Source organism: Gigantopelta aegis, chromosome 4 (genome assembly GCF_016097555.1).
Source record: "Gigantopelta aegis isolate Gae_Host chromosome 4, Gae_host_genome, whole genome shotgun sequence".
NCBI classification, from domain to species: domain Eukaryota; kingdom Metazoa; phylum Mollusca; class Gastropoda; order Neomphalida; family Peltospiridae; genus Gigantopelta; species Gigantopelta aegis.
Window position 1 is genome coordinate 113113127 of NC_054702.1, and position 16490 is coordinate 113129616.

Here is a 16490-nt window from a genome sequence, read left to right on the forward strand (position 1 = left end):
CATTTTATCACATATATACCAATGATGAAATGAAAAGAAAGACAAAGGAAATGTATTTTATTAGAAAGTTTTGTCCACTTCTTAATGCTCTTCATTAGATAAAAGCAACAATGGCGTAATTAAATCAATCCCCTTCAACTACAGTAACGTCATAATATGTATGACGTCATATTTAGCAGTTATTTAGTTCCTTTCTGAAGATAAGTACAGACTGAAACATGTAAAAGGATCATTATTTCTTTAATTTGTTTTTTAAATACATATATACTGTACACTTGTTTTCTTTTATCATTTTTTCATATATATATATATATATATATATATATATATATAGACACACACACATACATATATACTGTTCATAAAAATAAATGTATACTTAACTTGTCTGAATATAATTACATCTGCTTGTCATGACGAAAAGAAAGAAATATAAATACGATATGTTAAAAATATTTCAGCCAGGGTGAAGTCATCACACCTAGCTTCTAGTATATGTGCAGAATCCAGCCTATCGGCTCAATGTCTGGTTAACTAATACTCAGAGTTTGTGATCTGCTAAACGTCCCATGTCCCTGACATGTGGTAGACCAGTGTCTACATCTTGTCATCAAAACTCGGGTTCCACTTGCCGTTTGCCTCCTCACTGGGCGCTTTAATGTCCATCTCGTACGAGTGCTTTGTATTCCGTCTGTAAACACACACAAAAAGGAAATATATAAAGATTGTTAAATTTTAGGGACCGGGAACTGTTCTGGAATTGATTACAGGATGGGGGGGGGGGGGGGGGGGGGTGGACATCATAATTATTATTCGATGCCTAGCGTGTCTAATGCTTTGTTCCCCTGAGTATACTTGCTCCAAAGAAGTTGTTACTGTTTTGGGAAATATTGGAAATAATATAACGTGCACGTTCACGACAAGCTGTTGTAGCACACGCCTGTCGTGCGACCATGTTTTGGCACAGGCAAGTTTGTTCGTCCAAGACAGGGATATTACTGTGCAGGTGATATAACAAAAACTACCTATTACGTGATCATATTTTGGAATCTGCTATGAAATACACCTTTGTGTAACAATAAGTTGTCTATCTAACACACAAACACCTTCTGTTTACAAATCCGTATGTTTAACATACTTGTAAAGCATCCTAAGATACACACCCCCTACGGATTTTTAAAATAAAGATTTTTGTGGTGTTAATCTCTCTCTCTCTCTCTCTCTCTCTCTCTCTCTCTCTCTCTCTCTCTCTCTCTCTCTCTCTCTTCTCGCTATATATATTGGGCGAGGCGTAACAGTGGTACAGCGCTCGCTTGATGCGAGGTCGGTTTGGGATCAATCCCCGTCAGTGGGCCCATTGCGCTATTTCTCGCTCCAGCCAGTGCACCATGACTGGTATATCAAAGGCCGTGGTATGTACTACCCTGTCTGTGGGATGGTGCATATAAAAGATCCCTTGCTGCTAATCGAAAAGAGTAGCCCATGAAGTGGCGACAGCGGGTTTCCTCTCTCAATATTTGTGTGGTCCTTAACCATTTGTCTGACGCCATATAACCGAAAATAAAATATGTTGAGTGCGTCGTTAAATAAAACATTTCTTTCTTTCTCCCTATATACTAGTATCTCGCTCCATCTCTTCCGATCTATCTCCCTATTTCTGCCCCCACCCCTCTCTCTCTCTCTCCCTCTCTTTCCACCCCGATTGTCTCTAATAGATTTGTATTTCCGTGTTTATATCCAATTAAAGTCATGCACACTGTTCTTAACACATACTTTAGCTATCTGGACGGTCTGTCCAGGAGAGAAGTTATTGGTTAGCGTGTGTGTGATAAGGTGTGTGTGGTGGTCTTGTACCTCCCCAATGAATGGTAAATTATCTATCAGTCTATTTAATATATATCTAACTTATTTATTCACTTTCTTCTATAGTTATCCATTTTCTAGTTACTCACTTTCCGAAGTTCTTGGCGTCGTCTATGGTTTCGGGTAGAACTCTGTCCAGTGTTTCTGGTAGCCATAGAGACAGGATACCCGCGAAGATGGCGGATCCACCAAACACCAACAAAGGCAGAGCTTTGCTGAACTCTCCGTCAACCAGAGTTCCCTGGGAGAAAAACAACTTGAGATCAAGTGAGATCGGTTATCTGAATCCAGGTAGCCTCGATCATTCATTCAGTTCGTTTGCTGTTTCTAATTGCCGAACCAACACATTTATAATACCACACCCAAGAAATGTCGTGTGTGTGTGTGTGTGTGTGTGTGTGTGTGTGTGTGTGTGTGTGTGTGTGTGTGTGTGTGTGTGTGTGTGTGTGGTGTGTGTGGGGGTGGTGTATGTGGTGTGTGGTGTGCGGTGTGTGTGGGTGTGTATGTGTGTGATGTGTGTATGTGTGTGTGTGTGGTGTGTGTGTGGTGTGTGTGTGTGTATGTGTGTGTGTGTGTCTGTGTGTGGTGTGTGTGTGCGGTGTGTATGTGGTGTGTGTGTGGTGTGTGCGTGGTGTGTGTGGTGTGTGTGTGGTGCGTGTGGTGTGGGTGTGGTGTATGTGGTGTGTGTATGGGTGGTGTGTGTGTGGTGTGTGTGTGGTGTGTGTGTGGTATGTGGTGTGTGTGTCTCGCTGTGTGGGTGTGTGGTGTGTGTGGGTGGTGTGGGTGGTGTGTGGTGTGTGTGGTGTGGTGTGTGCGGTGTGTGTGTGTGTGTGGTGTGGTGTGTGCGGTGTGGGTGTATGTGTGGTGTGTGTGGGGGTGGTGTATGCGGTGTGTGTATGTGTGGTGTGTGTGTATGTGTGTGGTGTGTGTGTGTGTGTGGTGTGTGTGTGTGTGGTATGTGTGTGGTGTGTGTGGTGTGTGTGTGTGTGTGTGTGGTGTGTGTGTGGTGTGTGTGGGGGTGGTGTGTGTGGGTATGTGTGTGTGTTTGTGTGTGTGTCTGTGTGTGTGTGTATATGTGTGTGTGGTGTGTGTGTGTGGTGTGGTGTGTGTGTGTGTGTGGTGTGTGTGTGTGGGTGGTGTATGTGGTGTGTGGTGTGCAGTGTGTGTGGGTGTGTATGTGTGTGGGGTGTGTATGTGTGTGTATGTGGTGTGTGTGTGGTGTGTGTGTGTGTGGTGTGTGTGTGGGGGGGGTGTGCGGTGTGTGTGGGGGTGGTGTGTGGGGTGTGTGTGGGGGGTGTGTCTGTGTGTGTGTATGTGGTGTGTGTGTGCGTGGTGTGTGTGTGTCTCGCTGTGTGTGTGTGCGGGGTGTGTGTGTGTGGTGTGTGTGTGTGTGGTGTGTGTGTGCGTGGTGTGTGTGTGTGTGTGTGTGTGTGTGTGTGTGTGTGTGTGTGTGTGTAAATATATGATGGTGCACACAGATATATAAAACAGGGGGTGGGATGAGGGTCTTGGGGGACGTCAGCCGCAGAATCAAGCAATTTTCAGGCCAATACTGAATTTTTTTTCTTCTGCTATTCAGGACATTATTCTCAAACGTTGTATTCGTTATTTGCATTTATTTATTTACTTACTACTTACTTATTACACATCTATACGGTATAGCTAACATACGGAAGAAATACTATATACAGATAGTTTTTCAAGAGTTTCAAATGTGTCATCCATGCCTCGATCGGCGTGCAATTCATGATCTGTAAAGGTAATTTCCCTAGGATTAGGTTTTGTGGGTCCTCTATCAATGGTGGATCACAGAAATTGTTAGGAGGATTACCAACTTTAACACAAAAAGGATAATATTTGATATTCCTTACTAAATCTGCTATGTACGGTGACGCCATCCCGCCGATTCGAGCACAGAAAGAACTGGCACCCATCCCAGAATTCCTTACAACTGTTGGGAACAGTTCCGCAGCAAATACATAAATAATGGCGAATGCAGCTGATGCCCCGAGTTTGCCGATCATGGACAGAGTGACCGTGATCCACTCGTGATCTGAAACAAATCATGTCAGGAACTAGAAAGAAAAACAATCGTTATGCTTAAAGGTGACAATCGAATAGTGTGGTCTCACAATGGAAAATTAGCAGAAATATTGCAAGTAATAAGACGTTTTTGACTTAAAGGTGGACCGCACAGTTGTTGATCTTAAATGACAACAGGGTTATACTGATTAGGTAAAATTAAATATTGACAATGTGCACGTTTCTCTTCAGATATCAAACGTTACCATAATACACCTTGCCAACATGTTAAATAGTTATTCAAATGTTTTTTGGGTTGTTATTTTTAATTATTAGTTATTTAACGACGCTCTCAACACATTTTAATTACGGTTATATGGCGTCGGACATTTGTTTAAAGACCACAAAGATAATGAGAAAGGAAACCCGCTACCGCCACGCAATGGGCTACTCTTTTTGAACAGCAAGGGATCTTTTATATGCAGCTTCCCACAGACAGGATAGTACATACCACGGCCTTTGTTACACCAGTTGTGGAGCACTGGTTGGAACGAGAAATAGCCCAATGCACGTACCGGAAGTGCCATATATTACTGGAAACAGGGTTGCCACGCACGCGACACCGCCTAGCAACATGCTCCCACAATGCAGCAACTTCCGGCCGACACGGTCAAGCAGTGCAATACACAGGAAATAGGAGACCAGCTCGACAATGTTGGCGATTGTGAAGTTGAGAAACACGTCGCCGCCGAGGTTGCCGACGTTCAGACCCAGGCCGTAGTAAACCATGCTGACGACCAACCTAGAATCGAGCAAACAAAACAGAACAGACTGGAAACCAAAGACTTGCTGAAAGCAGAAGCCTTATTAAATTATTATTATGTAATTGTAAATAACCAAATCCATTATAGTGTCTGTATTCGCATCTCTGTGTAAATCTAATATTTATACGAAGGTGTAACATGCATGAATCGAATTTGATCGAGTAAAATATTAACGTTTTTCAAAATCGTATCTGTACAAGGTACTGTCTGAAGGTCTTAACTGCTTTCATGAATCGGGTATTTCGTCTATGTGAGGAGTGCCACTTCCCACGATGTTTACAAACGTTCTACTCTGTATGAAACCCATCACTGCTCAAGCAAATTTTCTTTTTTCTCAATATATTTTACAGGAGAGAATGACCCGAACACGCCCACCTACCCCCAATAACCTTCAGTAGCCAGTCTAGATCCCTCTCCATAATAAAATATCTGCACACGCACTTGATACTTGAAATGAATGTTTAATGACAGAATACAATACAGAATGTAACGCACATTCCAGTAAATAAAGAACATAAAAACAAGTCCAAAAAGCATGTACATGTACACGTACATCCCTAGTGATATTCTGCCTGAGTATTGTAAAACTAAAACATCAACCTTAATGGCTGGAGAGTCAGTCGTGGTAGAGTTTAGTAACAGCATTTTTGTAACAGTAACCTACCAGTTTATAAATATTATTAAACTTCGGATGAGTAATGTGGGAGAGGTAAACATTTCCCATATTTTAGCTTCTGACGTATTTTCATCCAAAGTGTCCTTGTCAAACAGTTTGTCCGGCAGTTTTACTCCGTTCACTTGAGCTGCTTTCTGGATGATTGCTTCTGCTTCGGCGTAACGCCCTTTCGAGAGCAGCCATCTTGGCGATTCAGGAATCAACCTTGAGTAAAAGAAATTATTTTGACTAGTTGATCACGTAGTTTGACAGTACATGGCCAAAAAGTATATTTTGGTATACTTAAAGACAATCGATAGTGAAAGCTGAATAGTTTAATATTTAATGTAGCAGGTTATTAGCTTCTTTTTGTTTTCGTGATGTACCATTTGTCGATTTCCACTGGATGTTATCTGAAATCTAGGCCACATTTGAACACAGTTGTGGGGGTACATGTCATGCATATACAAACAGAAAAGATCTTCAAAAATACTTCTCAACTTTCCTCCAGACGCTTGTTGCCAGACTTCTTGGAGTCTTTTCTTCATCAATATAAGTAAATACTACAGCGGTTATGAATAATATATGTTTTGTTGTAGATGTTTAGTCTTAAAATGACCACCAGACAAGCGAGTTGCATAATGTTTTAACGATATTGTCAAGAGTGAAAACATACAAACTATTTAAGCTGGAATCGTGTTTGAATTTTATATCAGTAATAAATTTTAAAGTATAGTGAAAGGACATTTTAACTATTAAACTAGCCAGGCAAAATATTCTTAACTGTGAAATATTTACCGCTGACATGGTAAGTATATATACCAAAGAAAGTAGTGGTATTTTAAACATAAGAAAAGGTGATAACATTCTATCAATGTGTACCGGTAGTTTTGTCTTGAGTCCAATTTTTGGGGTTGTTTACTCGCGGAACTGTAGTCACTATAGTGATTAAACAGAAATCACGTGGTCGGAACTAACCAGTAATAAGAGAAGAGTAGGACGGTTGGCACTGAGCATGCCAGCTGGAGATGGTGCCAATCACGAAGAGCGTAAGCCACGCCCCCAACGGTAAACAGACCAAGACACCAAAATATTTCTATGACGATTCCGGCGAACGTTCGTTTGGATGGTCCGACAAGCTCCATTCCTGAAAAACAAGTGAAGGAGGTTCTCAAATTCGTGCAAACATTTCTTTAATATGTATGTGTCCTGCATGAAAAGGAATGTTTGTTTAACGATATCTCAGTATATTTTAACATGTTAAAGTATAGATATTGCGAAACTAGGTCTGTTTAGGAAAGCCGTTGTCGTCGAATAGGTTACCACTACCGAAATGGGATCTTTAGCGTGTAATTTCCAACAGACATGACAGAACATTTCATGACTTTTGCTACACAAATCGAGGGGCACAAGAGGCGACGGGGAAATCCCGTCACCATCGGGACTAATGGGTTCCATACTTAGGACTTCCGGTGCGCACTGTACCACTTAGTCGTCACCCAGACTGAAATATTGATTATGGACGACTATGCATTTTACAATGGTAGTCCGTTAAGCAACCATCTGTTTGGGAAAAAAATCATACTAAAACCAAAATGTGATATAATAACTCCAATCAGACTGAAATCAGCTCTACTAGTCATAGTTATGAACCAGTGGGGCTTACTTCAGTTAGACTGATCATTTCTTTTTGTTTCTTTGTAAGCAGTAAAGCAAGTTCATTCGTTCAATACAATATGAAGGCTGATTAATACAGGCCAGTAACAGTTTTTTGTTTGTAAACGTTCAACCTTGCTAATGTTGGATATGTGTATGAATTAATGTGTAATCAGTACGTTGTCTGAGTGTGGTTAGCTATACACTTGTGTACGGGTCATTTGAGAGGTCATTTGTATGTATGTGCGTGTACGTGCGTATTCAGAAGTGATTTGTAATCGTATTTAATTACAGGCTCATTACATAATGTAATGTATACACACACGCCTGCGCTCACAGACATCCTACGAAGTAGAAACCACAATCGGCAGAATAGATCATATATTGGAAGGGCACTTTGCGTAAGATGGTGGAATGATTCATTAATTAAAGATATACATATATAAAGCAAAGTAAAGCAAGTTCATTCGTTCAATATAGCAAGTTCATTTGTTCATATATATATATATATATATATATATATATATATATATATATATATATATATATATATATATATATATATATATATATATATCGTTAAAAGTGTATGTTTATCTCTACATGACAGGCTTGTTTCGTGAGATAAACATACACTTTTAACGATGTATCTGGCTCCCACACGGTTGAGCACTCTATAATATAGCGTCTTTCAACTCGAAAACGACTACTATATATATATATATATATATATATATATATATATATATATATATATATATATGTATGTATATACATAACTGAAAAATTAATATTATTGCCATAAAAGATAACAAAAGCCGTAGGATTATCAGTGGTCTCACATCTCGCATCTATGAAAACAGAACTAATGAGTGCATATTAATATATTATCAATTTACTCATTACCATAAAATAATCCATTACTATTACAGCCCTGGAGGAGAAGGGTTCGCAAAGAGGGTGGGGTGGGGGGGGGGGGGGGGCTTCGCGCCTAATCCAGTCCGCGATCCAACAACCGGGCTGAGCCCAGGGTAACTGGTCCGGATTTCCATGGGGCAGACGCGCCGGGGAAGGGAGGCCTCCTACTTGGCATTCTGTCGGCCGAAACCGCCTACGCCTAACGCACCCAAAAAGCACCCTACCACAGCGTCCCCTCCCCCATCCCGCCCTCCCCCAAGTTATCCATACAGCAATTTTGGGCAAAATTAAATGATATATGTGAATAGGAAAGGAAGGGAAGGAATGATGGGAAGGGAAAATGATAATGATGATGGTGAACAGCCCGCCAGTCGCACTCTGGAAGAAGTTGGTGGAAACGTATCTCTTGCTAAGGTTGAGTAGAGATGTTCTTAAGACGTTAACTCCGAGGCGTCACACAAGGTTCCTCAGGCAATCGTGCGCATAACACCCCAAGGGGTGCGTCACCTATACGGATGCTAGATGGATCTATTTATAGGCCTAGATGGATCTATTTATAGGCCTAGATGGCTCTATTTATAGGCCTAGATGGCTCTAGAAGCTGACCTATGACAAAGGCTCCCATGAAGAGACCGGCGCTGGAAGCGCCAACGAAGAACCTGATAGCCATGAAGACGTAGAAGTTGGTGACGAACGACGTCCCGATACAGACGCCAGCGTGCACGACGACAGACAGCATGAAGGCGACCTTCCGACCAACTCTGGAAAACAGCAGTCAATAAAACATGAAATACAGTAATTACTAGGTATAAAATAAATTAAAGTATATTGTACGGACCCCAAATATAGTTCAATATAACAAAAGAAACTATATCTAACCCACGTAAACAGGGATGACAAAATTATATTACCGCCAATCGGCCACATCTGGTTATGGGGAGACAATTCCGTTGGTAAAGATGGCGATTCCCGTAAAGTAGTAATAATTACAATTGTGTTATCACTTGTAAAACCAAGTTTGTATTTTTAAATGTGTATTTTGATGTTAGTACTATGACTTAAGTATTTTTGCAACGAACAACTGTTATATTATATATACCACAACCTCCTCTCTCGCTCTCTCTCTCTCTCTCTCTCTCTCTCTCTCTCTCTCTCTCTCTCTCTCTCTCTCTCTCTCTCTCTCTCTCTCTCTCTCTCTCTGTGTGTGTGTGTGTGTGTATACGCATATTACTTCTTTAATACCAGTGTTTTAGTTACCAAGGAAGATGTACGTCTGGATGTTATTCTTACATGAACCATTGACGTAGCTAGAATTGTATATTCAGTGTGTGATTGGGGTATGTCACCCATGGCACCCTCCCTGGCACCCTCCCCTGTCTACGTCAGCAAAATGAACTTACTGTAACAGCGCTTCCTTCTGACATCTAATCAAACTTTGTTTCACCGTTTTTGTTTAGGAGGTAATGGAAGGCAGTGAAAATATAAATGGATGGATGGATGGATGGAAAAATAAAAGCATTTTTATTTACTTTGATTTTCGTGAAAGATGGAAAGCGCGTGTGGAAGGAACGCCACAGTGACAACTTATCAAACCAGTCGTCTGGTCGGTCGTTCACCAGCCCCGTCACGTAAATTTGTGTTTTCACATTCAACATTCAACGTAGAAAGCCCACCCTAAATCGGTGGTTGGAGAGGAAATGTCTGAATAATGTTAAAATATGTGTTTCATACAGACAAGACTGACAGATGAACGTACGCGTCACTCAGCAGCCCGAGAAAGATCGCTCCAAACAAAATACCACCCATGAGAACCATGTTGGCATGCGCTCTAAGTTCCTTCTGGTTACATACCAGGTTCATCTGAAATGCAAAGACGTAGTCATTAAACTGACGTCTCTCTCTCTCTCTCTCTCTCTCTCTCTCTCTCTCTCTCTCTCTCTCTCTCTCTCTCTCTCTCTCTGTCTTACCTCTCCCCCTCTCTCTCTCTCTGTGTGTCTCTCGTAGCTCAGTGGTAAAGTGCTCGCTCGATGCGCGGTCAGTTTGGGATCGATCCCCGTCGGTGGGCCATTGGGCTATTTCTCGTTCCAGCCAGTGCACCACGACTGGTATATCAAAGGCCATGGTATGTACTATCCTGTCTGTGGGATGGTGCATATAAAAGCTCCCTTGCTGCTAATCGAAAAGAGTAGCCCATGAAGTGGTCTGACGCCATATAACCGTAAATAAAATGTGTTGAGTGCGTCGTTAAATAAAACATTTCTTTCATTTAAAAAAAAAAACTGAACTCAGAATGTACGTCCTTGTTCATGTACGATGGCATTTTGGCTCTTAATGCAGTTTTACGTCTTAAAGGTGCATTTTCAGAGTTACTGTTATATTTGGTAACTAAAATACAAACTGTGACATCATTCATTAACCTGTCGGTTACCATTGTATGTTGAAGTAATATAAATTTATAAATACAATGTAGTAGAACAAGAAATTATGTGTGTGTAATTAATATTTTTGGTCATATGCAACTTTGATATTTCCCCTTTAAAATTATCTCTGTCGTATTTACCTCTGTTATGATCGTCTCTTTAAACACGGATCTGTCGTATACCCAGTACGTACAGCCGGTCCGACTCGAGTTCCAGACGACAGATTTGGACGAAGTGCTCGTGAGGTTTTGTGAATATCGCTCACAGGAAGCGCGGGCCGGATCTCCGTTGTCGTCCTTCTTCCACGGGATGGTGTAGTTGAGGAGGGAGGCGTGGACCGGACCCTGGCTCGCGAACGTGTCGTTCTTAACGCCAGGAATACCACATCTTTAAAGTTTAAAATAGTAGTGATAACGACGACTATGTATGCTGGACAGGCACTTCGAACACAATCAGATCCTACTGCAAGCCCTGGCCTGTATCCAACGTGTCAAATGAGTGTGTTTGTGTGTGTGTGTGGGGGGGGGGGGGGGGGGGGGGGGGGGGGGTCGATTTTGAATCAGCCGGTACTTGTGTATAGAGCGTAGCCCGGTGACGCGAGTATGGGGATCCTCCCCAGAAAATATTGGAATGTTGACCCCTCTTTAATGCCATCCTGGCGTGTGTTTTTTTGCTGTTTCCGAAGGATTTTTAAAATTATGCTTTTTGGTTTCGTTAAGAAAATTTATTTGATCCATCCCATGAAATAAACAGAAGACATCGTGATTTTATGGAGTTTCAAAACAACTAGTGCCCCACTCACTTCGCTTTCAGATTCACTTGAAATTTGTAACAAATATGCTTAGTCATCTACATAGATAAATCGGAATTATAGGCTCTGTATCCCAAGTAGTTTTTGAAAACTGGTAATTATGCAACCCATGATAGGCCTGTGTAAAATATAGCTTGAATATTGCTGCCATAATTTTTATCCTATGTTTTAAGTCCCATTATCCCAGCAAATAATGTACATAGAAATCTGACATTTTGTATGGGAACTACATATAAATGTTATAAAGGTCTGATCACAGATATATAGAATACTGGTAGTTTTCAGTAGTCATAGCGATTACTTAGAGACGATTGAAACGTCTTTAAAATTACATTTTATCTTACAAAAAAACTGTCATAACATTAAGCGTATACATTTTTTTTCTCTCTGTCAAATCCATCCCAATTACTATATAAATCTTAAATATTACAACTGTGTGATGATTAATAATGAAACAACATCCTTCTGAAATCGGAAAAAATGGGGGGTGGGGGGGGGGGGGGGGGGGGGGGGCTTTTCAATGAAAAACCACCAAAACAGTGTGGGTAGATTGTTAATATCATGAAACTTGTGTCATTTTATAGCTAATGGTATGTTGTTTATGTGTACTAAATTTGATTATCCATACAGAAGTTTTTCTTTGGACTTTTTAATCATTATTATGCATGATTTTAGCACTCATGAAGCATTGGGGTGGATTTGACAGAGAAACAAAAATAAATAAAATAAATGTGTATGATAGTGAATGTAAAACTATTTTTGGTGTCTCAAAAATGGCTGCTCGTAAGATAAAATCGTATTTTAACTAATAAGGATGTTTCAGTTGTCTCTATATATTCAGTTTAACTATATTCCTGTTCAATTGTTCAGACCCTACATTTTTTGCAAATATTACGTTTAATTCCTATTCAATCCTTGTTTTCTTTACATTTGCATGAAAACAAACCGACAGGTTTTATATACAATTCATCATCCAAAATGCACGAAGTTGACTTATTTCCATTTTACAAAAAAAGTCTCTATATGTTTTGAATGCAGGTTCTTTCTCCTATAAATAACTAAGGCTGTTTGCATAACAAAAGATTAGGATACGAGGCTACGTGAAGGCCATTATAGCTTGTTTCAATGAATCAAGGTTATGTTTGTTTTGGAGTGTAAAATGTGTACCAGCTTTGTCTAACCTTTTCTTTAAACATATACGTAAAAATACATGTAACCATTCCATATACTTGCAGTATATTGAATCAATTTTGCCAATACATTATTTATTTTAATTTTATTTTATAAATTATATATTTATATACCGTACCTAACCTAACACAACTGGGGTGTAGTAACAAACAAAAATCAGCTTACACATGGTCGGGGTGATACAAAATGTTAGGTCTGGTAGGTCATCCCCTTTCTACAATTGGGATCTCTTGAGGTTAGATCTATAGTATTTATCGTGATGCTTGTGTGTGTGTGTGGGGGGGGGGGGCTGTTTTTCGGGGGTTCAACCACTTGCCCATCCCCTAGACACGGCCCTGAATGTCCAAAATACGATAACATTGCTTGTACATATCAAGTAACCCATCAGCCGTAGGGTCAATAACATATTATTTTCGAAGTATAATCTATGATTGCACGTGCTGTTGTAGAATTGTGTAAACAACATGTACTACAAGTATAGAAAGGTATATAAGTTCACAGAAAATGTATTACTGGGAATTCCATACATTATTATTATTATTTGAGTAAAATATGGGTAGATCGAAAAGCATTTCAGTTTATGTAAAATCTTGTATTAAGAACGTTTTTGATTATTTTGAAGACGAATATCAGCGTGGTAGACCTAGATATGCTGCTTATCGAATTGTCGAACGAGTTGCCGCTGCACTTAAAGTTTTCCTTTCAACAGTGAAAAGAAGTATAAAAAAAATATAAATGCTACCAATCCGAGCCCAGAATGCATTGTTAAAGAACCTGACCGATAACTCATCGATCTGTTTGATAAAGATGTTATTAGACGACGTGTATACCGATTTTATAGAGAGGGCGAATTATCTACATTACATAAGATTAATTTCGCTTTGAAGGAGGAATGCGGAATCAACATATCGTTATCAACATTACGTAGAACACTTCACGACCTCGATTTTAAATATCAACATATTTCTACCACTGGGAAAGTGATTTTTGAGGACGATAATATATCAGACAGGAGACTCTCCTATCTCCATGAAGTATCCAGTTTACGAGAACAGGGGTATTTAATAGTATATCAAGATGAGACGTGGGTGAACGTTAACCATACAACATCCCAGCACTGGACAGGTATCCATCCGGACACAAGCACCGACAATCATCTGCCTAAATTAGACACTACTCATCGAGTTCCTAAACTCTGTTCGATGACTGGGAAGGAAAAACGAATTATTATCTGTCATGCCGGCTGTGATAAATATAGATGATAGATGATAGACTGATAGATGTTTGCGACTTGGTATTTGAAGCTAAACAAAAACAAAAGAAGACTACCATGGTGAGATGAATCATGGACATTTTATTAAATACTTATGCCTTCTTTATTAGAACCTTCTGTCCACGTCATGGATAATGCAAACTATCACAACAAAATAAGTGACATAACACGATGTCCTACACTTAACGCCAAGAAGGACGACATACTTACGTGACTACGAACCAAGAAAATACCTTTTGAGAATAACATGACAAAACCAGTTCCTTATAATCTTGTTAAAAGTAGCAAATGTGCACCACAGTTTGTTACTGATGATATTGCCGAACGTCATGGACACTTATGCCTAAGACTGCCGCCAGGATATTCGCAACTGAATCCAATAGAACTGACTTAGAGTCGAGTAAAAGGGCACATGGTAAAATTATCACGGTAAGGAAAGAACTGGCACATGGTTTGAACTTGTCACACCTACAAACTTCTCTGACGCCGTTAAACATCGAAGAAGATTTCATTAAGCAAAATAGTTTTATAAGAAATAAAATACCACCTGTGATAGTCTCCCTTAACGAAGACGGCAGTGAAGAAATGAGTTAGTCGATTGATTAAGTTGCTTTTTTCTACCCATCAAGCATATAATGTTCAATCCATTTATTAACTCTTTAACACTGAAAAGTATTTATTCCCATGACATTCATTATCAGTCACTATCAAACACCTATCAATTGAACAAATATAAACGTGTATTACAAAACACAGATAATCAATATAATACCATATAAAATACACCTACAAACGAAGCCAGAGGTGGGTGTGGAGTTGGAACTCCACCAATCGCGGGTATACCATATTATGGCCACGTGTGTGTGTGTGCAAATAGCCTTAGTTATTTATAGGAGAAAGAACCTACATTCAAAACATACAGAGATTTTTGTAAAATGGAAATAAGTGCATTTTAGATGATGAAATGTATATGAAACATGTCGGGGTTTGGGTTTGTTTTCACGCGTATGTAAAGAAAACAAGTATTGAATAGGAATTAAACGTAACATTTGCAAAAAACCTTAGGGGGTAAACAACTGCCAGCCTACTATATATACATCAGAACTTCATAATCTTCTTAGTAGTCGTATACAATGTCATGTTTCTATACATGTACGATATTTCCTGAGATAATGGGACTTTCGAGCTACATTTAACACCTACCATGGTTAGTAAAATTACAATTTCTCAAAAGCTACTTGGAATACGGAGCCCAAATTTCGGGCCTGTACCTTCCAAGTATTCGTTAACGGATCCAGTGTTATGTGTCCAGATTACGTTTTATTCGACCAGTGATGGCAACGAAGAACGCATGTTCTATGGGCAAGGTGCATGGGCAAGGTGCATGGTACACAACTTACTAGCAACAAATAATGCATTTAAAAAGTGGAGCATTTATCACCATTTGTCATGTTGAATTTTACTTGTAGAATGCAGAAGATTTTAAAAGCTTTTCGAGGGGAGCATGTCTAGGAATGAAATGGATTATCTGTAGGAAACGCCCAAAACATTTGACATATTTCATTAATGGTTTAGTACGCACATTTTAAATACTCAAGAGGCATGTTGCACGCCCCTTTAACCAGACATATATTTATTATTGATGGAGTCCTGTAACCATGTCATTATACATTTACGGTACGTCTGAATAACTGAAATAAATTTGCTTAAATTACATGTATGAGTACGTGATTTATAACTATCGCTAACGTATTTAAAAGGGACATTCCTAAGTTTGCTCCATTGTAAGATGTTTCCGACTAATAAAATACTTCTGTGATTAAACTTACATATTAAATATATTTTCTTGTTTAGAATATCAGTGTCTGTATATTCAATGTGTTTCTGGTCGTCTTAATATTCTTAGAAGCCTAAACTGGATTTTGTCTACAAATAATTTCGTATGTACGAAAAAACTATATTTTAGGAAATAAAATGAAATTTAACCTAGTACAAATATTAGAACGATCAGAAACACGTTTAATATACAGCCACTAATATTTTATGCAGAAAAAATATATTTGATATGTAATTAGAATCGTTAAAAAGTCTCTGTTGGTCGATAACATCTTAAAAAATGCAGCAAACTCCGGAATGTCCCTTTAACATAATTATTGATATAATCTCTTACTCTCCTGTTTATCGGTGATGGTATAACATTAAATAGTAACATAACGACACAGTGTGAATTTATTTGTAATCAGCTCGTGTGATATGACCAAGCTGGTTCTGTGCTTATAAAACTTTTGGAGTCTAGACTCAAAACTCTAAATTGTATAAGCATGGTTCCTGGACATTGACAGTGTGCTTGTATGGAAGACTGGACATTAACAACTCTGCTATTTACCTATGGTCCGGAACATTGAGGATGAAAACTGCCATCAACATCTGGATGCCAGTCGAGATGGCGGGCAGACACACTAGAAAATAGATCCTCTTCTGGTAGGTTCCAAACTCCCCAATGTACTCAAACACACTGTCGAACTTCATAGTTTTCACAATTCACAACACAAAATAAAACTTAAATTAGTTTTTTTAGACTGTGTGCCGCTATGGGTAGATCTGTTATATGTAGTTAGATGTTATAAGTTATCCGTGGCCAGCAAGACGTATCTGCGTAGACGCCTTGGTCTTAACTAGAGGTTCTACCCTGTTTGTGAACGAGTTCGTAGTCACCGTCACCACTCTCGGACGCCGTGTATCTAATATGTTTGTGTTTGACTAACCCCGTTTCAACGGCGTTTCTTTCAGCTATACTGTAAAGCAAAGTGTTTTCACAAGTGACATATTAATGTTGAAAACACTACCAATTTTCGTT

The 16490-nt window shown here is 39.4% G+C and overlaps 1 protein-coding gene across 1 annotated transcript; it reads right to left on the reverse strand.

Moving 5' to 3' along the window:
* Positions 1 to 408: 408 nt before the first annotated feature.
* On the reverse strand, positions 409 to 16162 carry LOC121370185 (organic cation transporter protein-like). The gene is made up of 10 exons (XM_041495300.1): positions 16020 to 16162; positions 10499 to 10745; positions 9695 to 9798; positions 8545 to 8699; positions 6343 to 6511; positions 5374 to 5589; positions 4461 to 4687; positions 3735 to 3916; positions 1953 to 2104; positions 409 to 691 (listed from the first exon to the last, which is right to left on the reverse strand). Exons 1-10 carry the CDS (start codon positions 16160 to 16162, stop codon positions 598 to 600), a joined length of 1689 nt encoding a protein of 562 aa, XP_041351234.1. The 3' UTR covers positions 409 to 597.
* Between the last annotated feature and the right edge of the window lie 328 nt (positions 16163 to 16490).

Coding starts and splice junctions, on each gene's coding strand:
- LOC121370185 (XM_041495300.1), bottom strand. CDS start 16,162: ATGAAGTTCGACAGTGTGTTTGAGTACATTGGGGAGTTTGGAACCTAC. Junction 10,746..16,019: donor CTCAATGTTCCGGACCATAG/GTAAATAGCAGA, acceptor TAAACTTTAAAG/ATGTGGTATTCCTGGCGTTA. Junction 9,799..10,498: donor AAGAGACGATCATAACAGAG/GTAAATACGACA, acceptor TTTGCATTTCAG/ATGAACCTGGTATGTAACCA.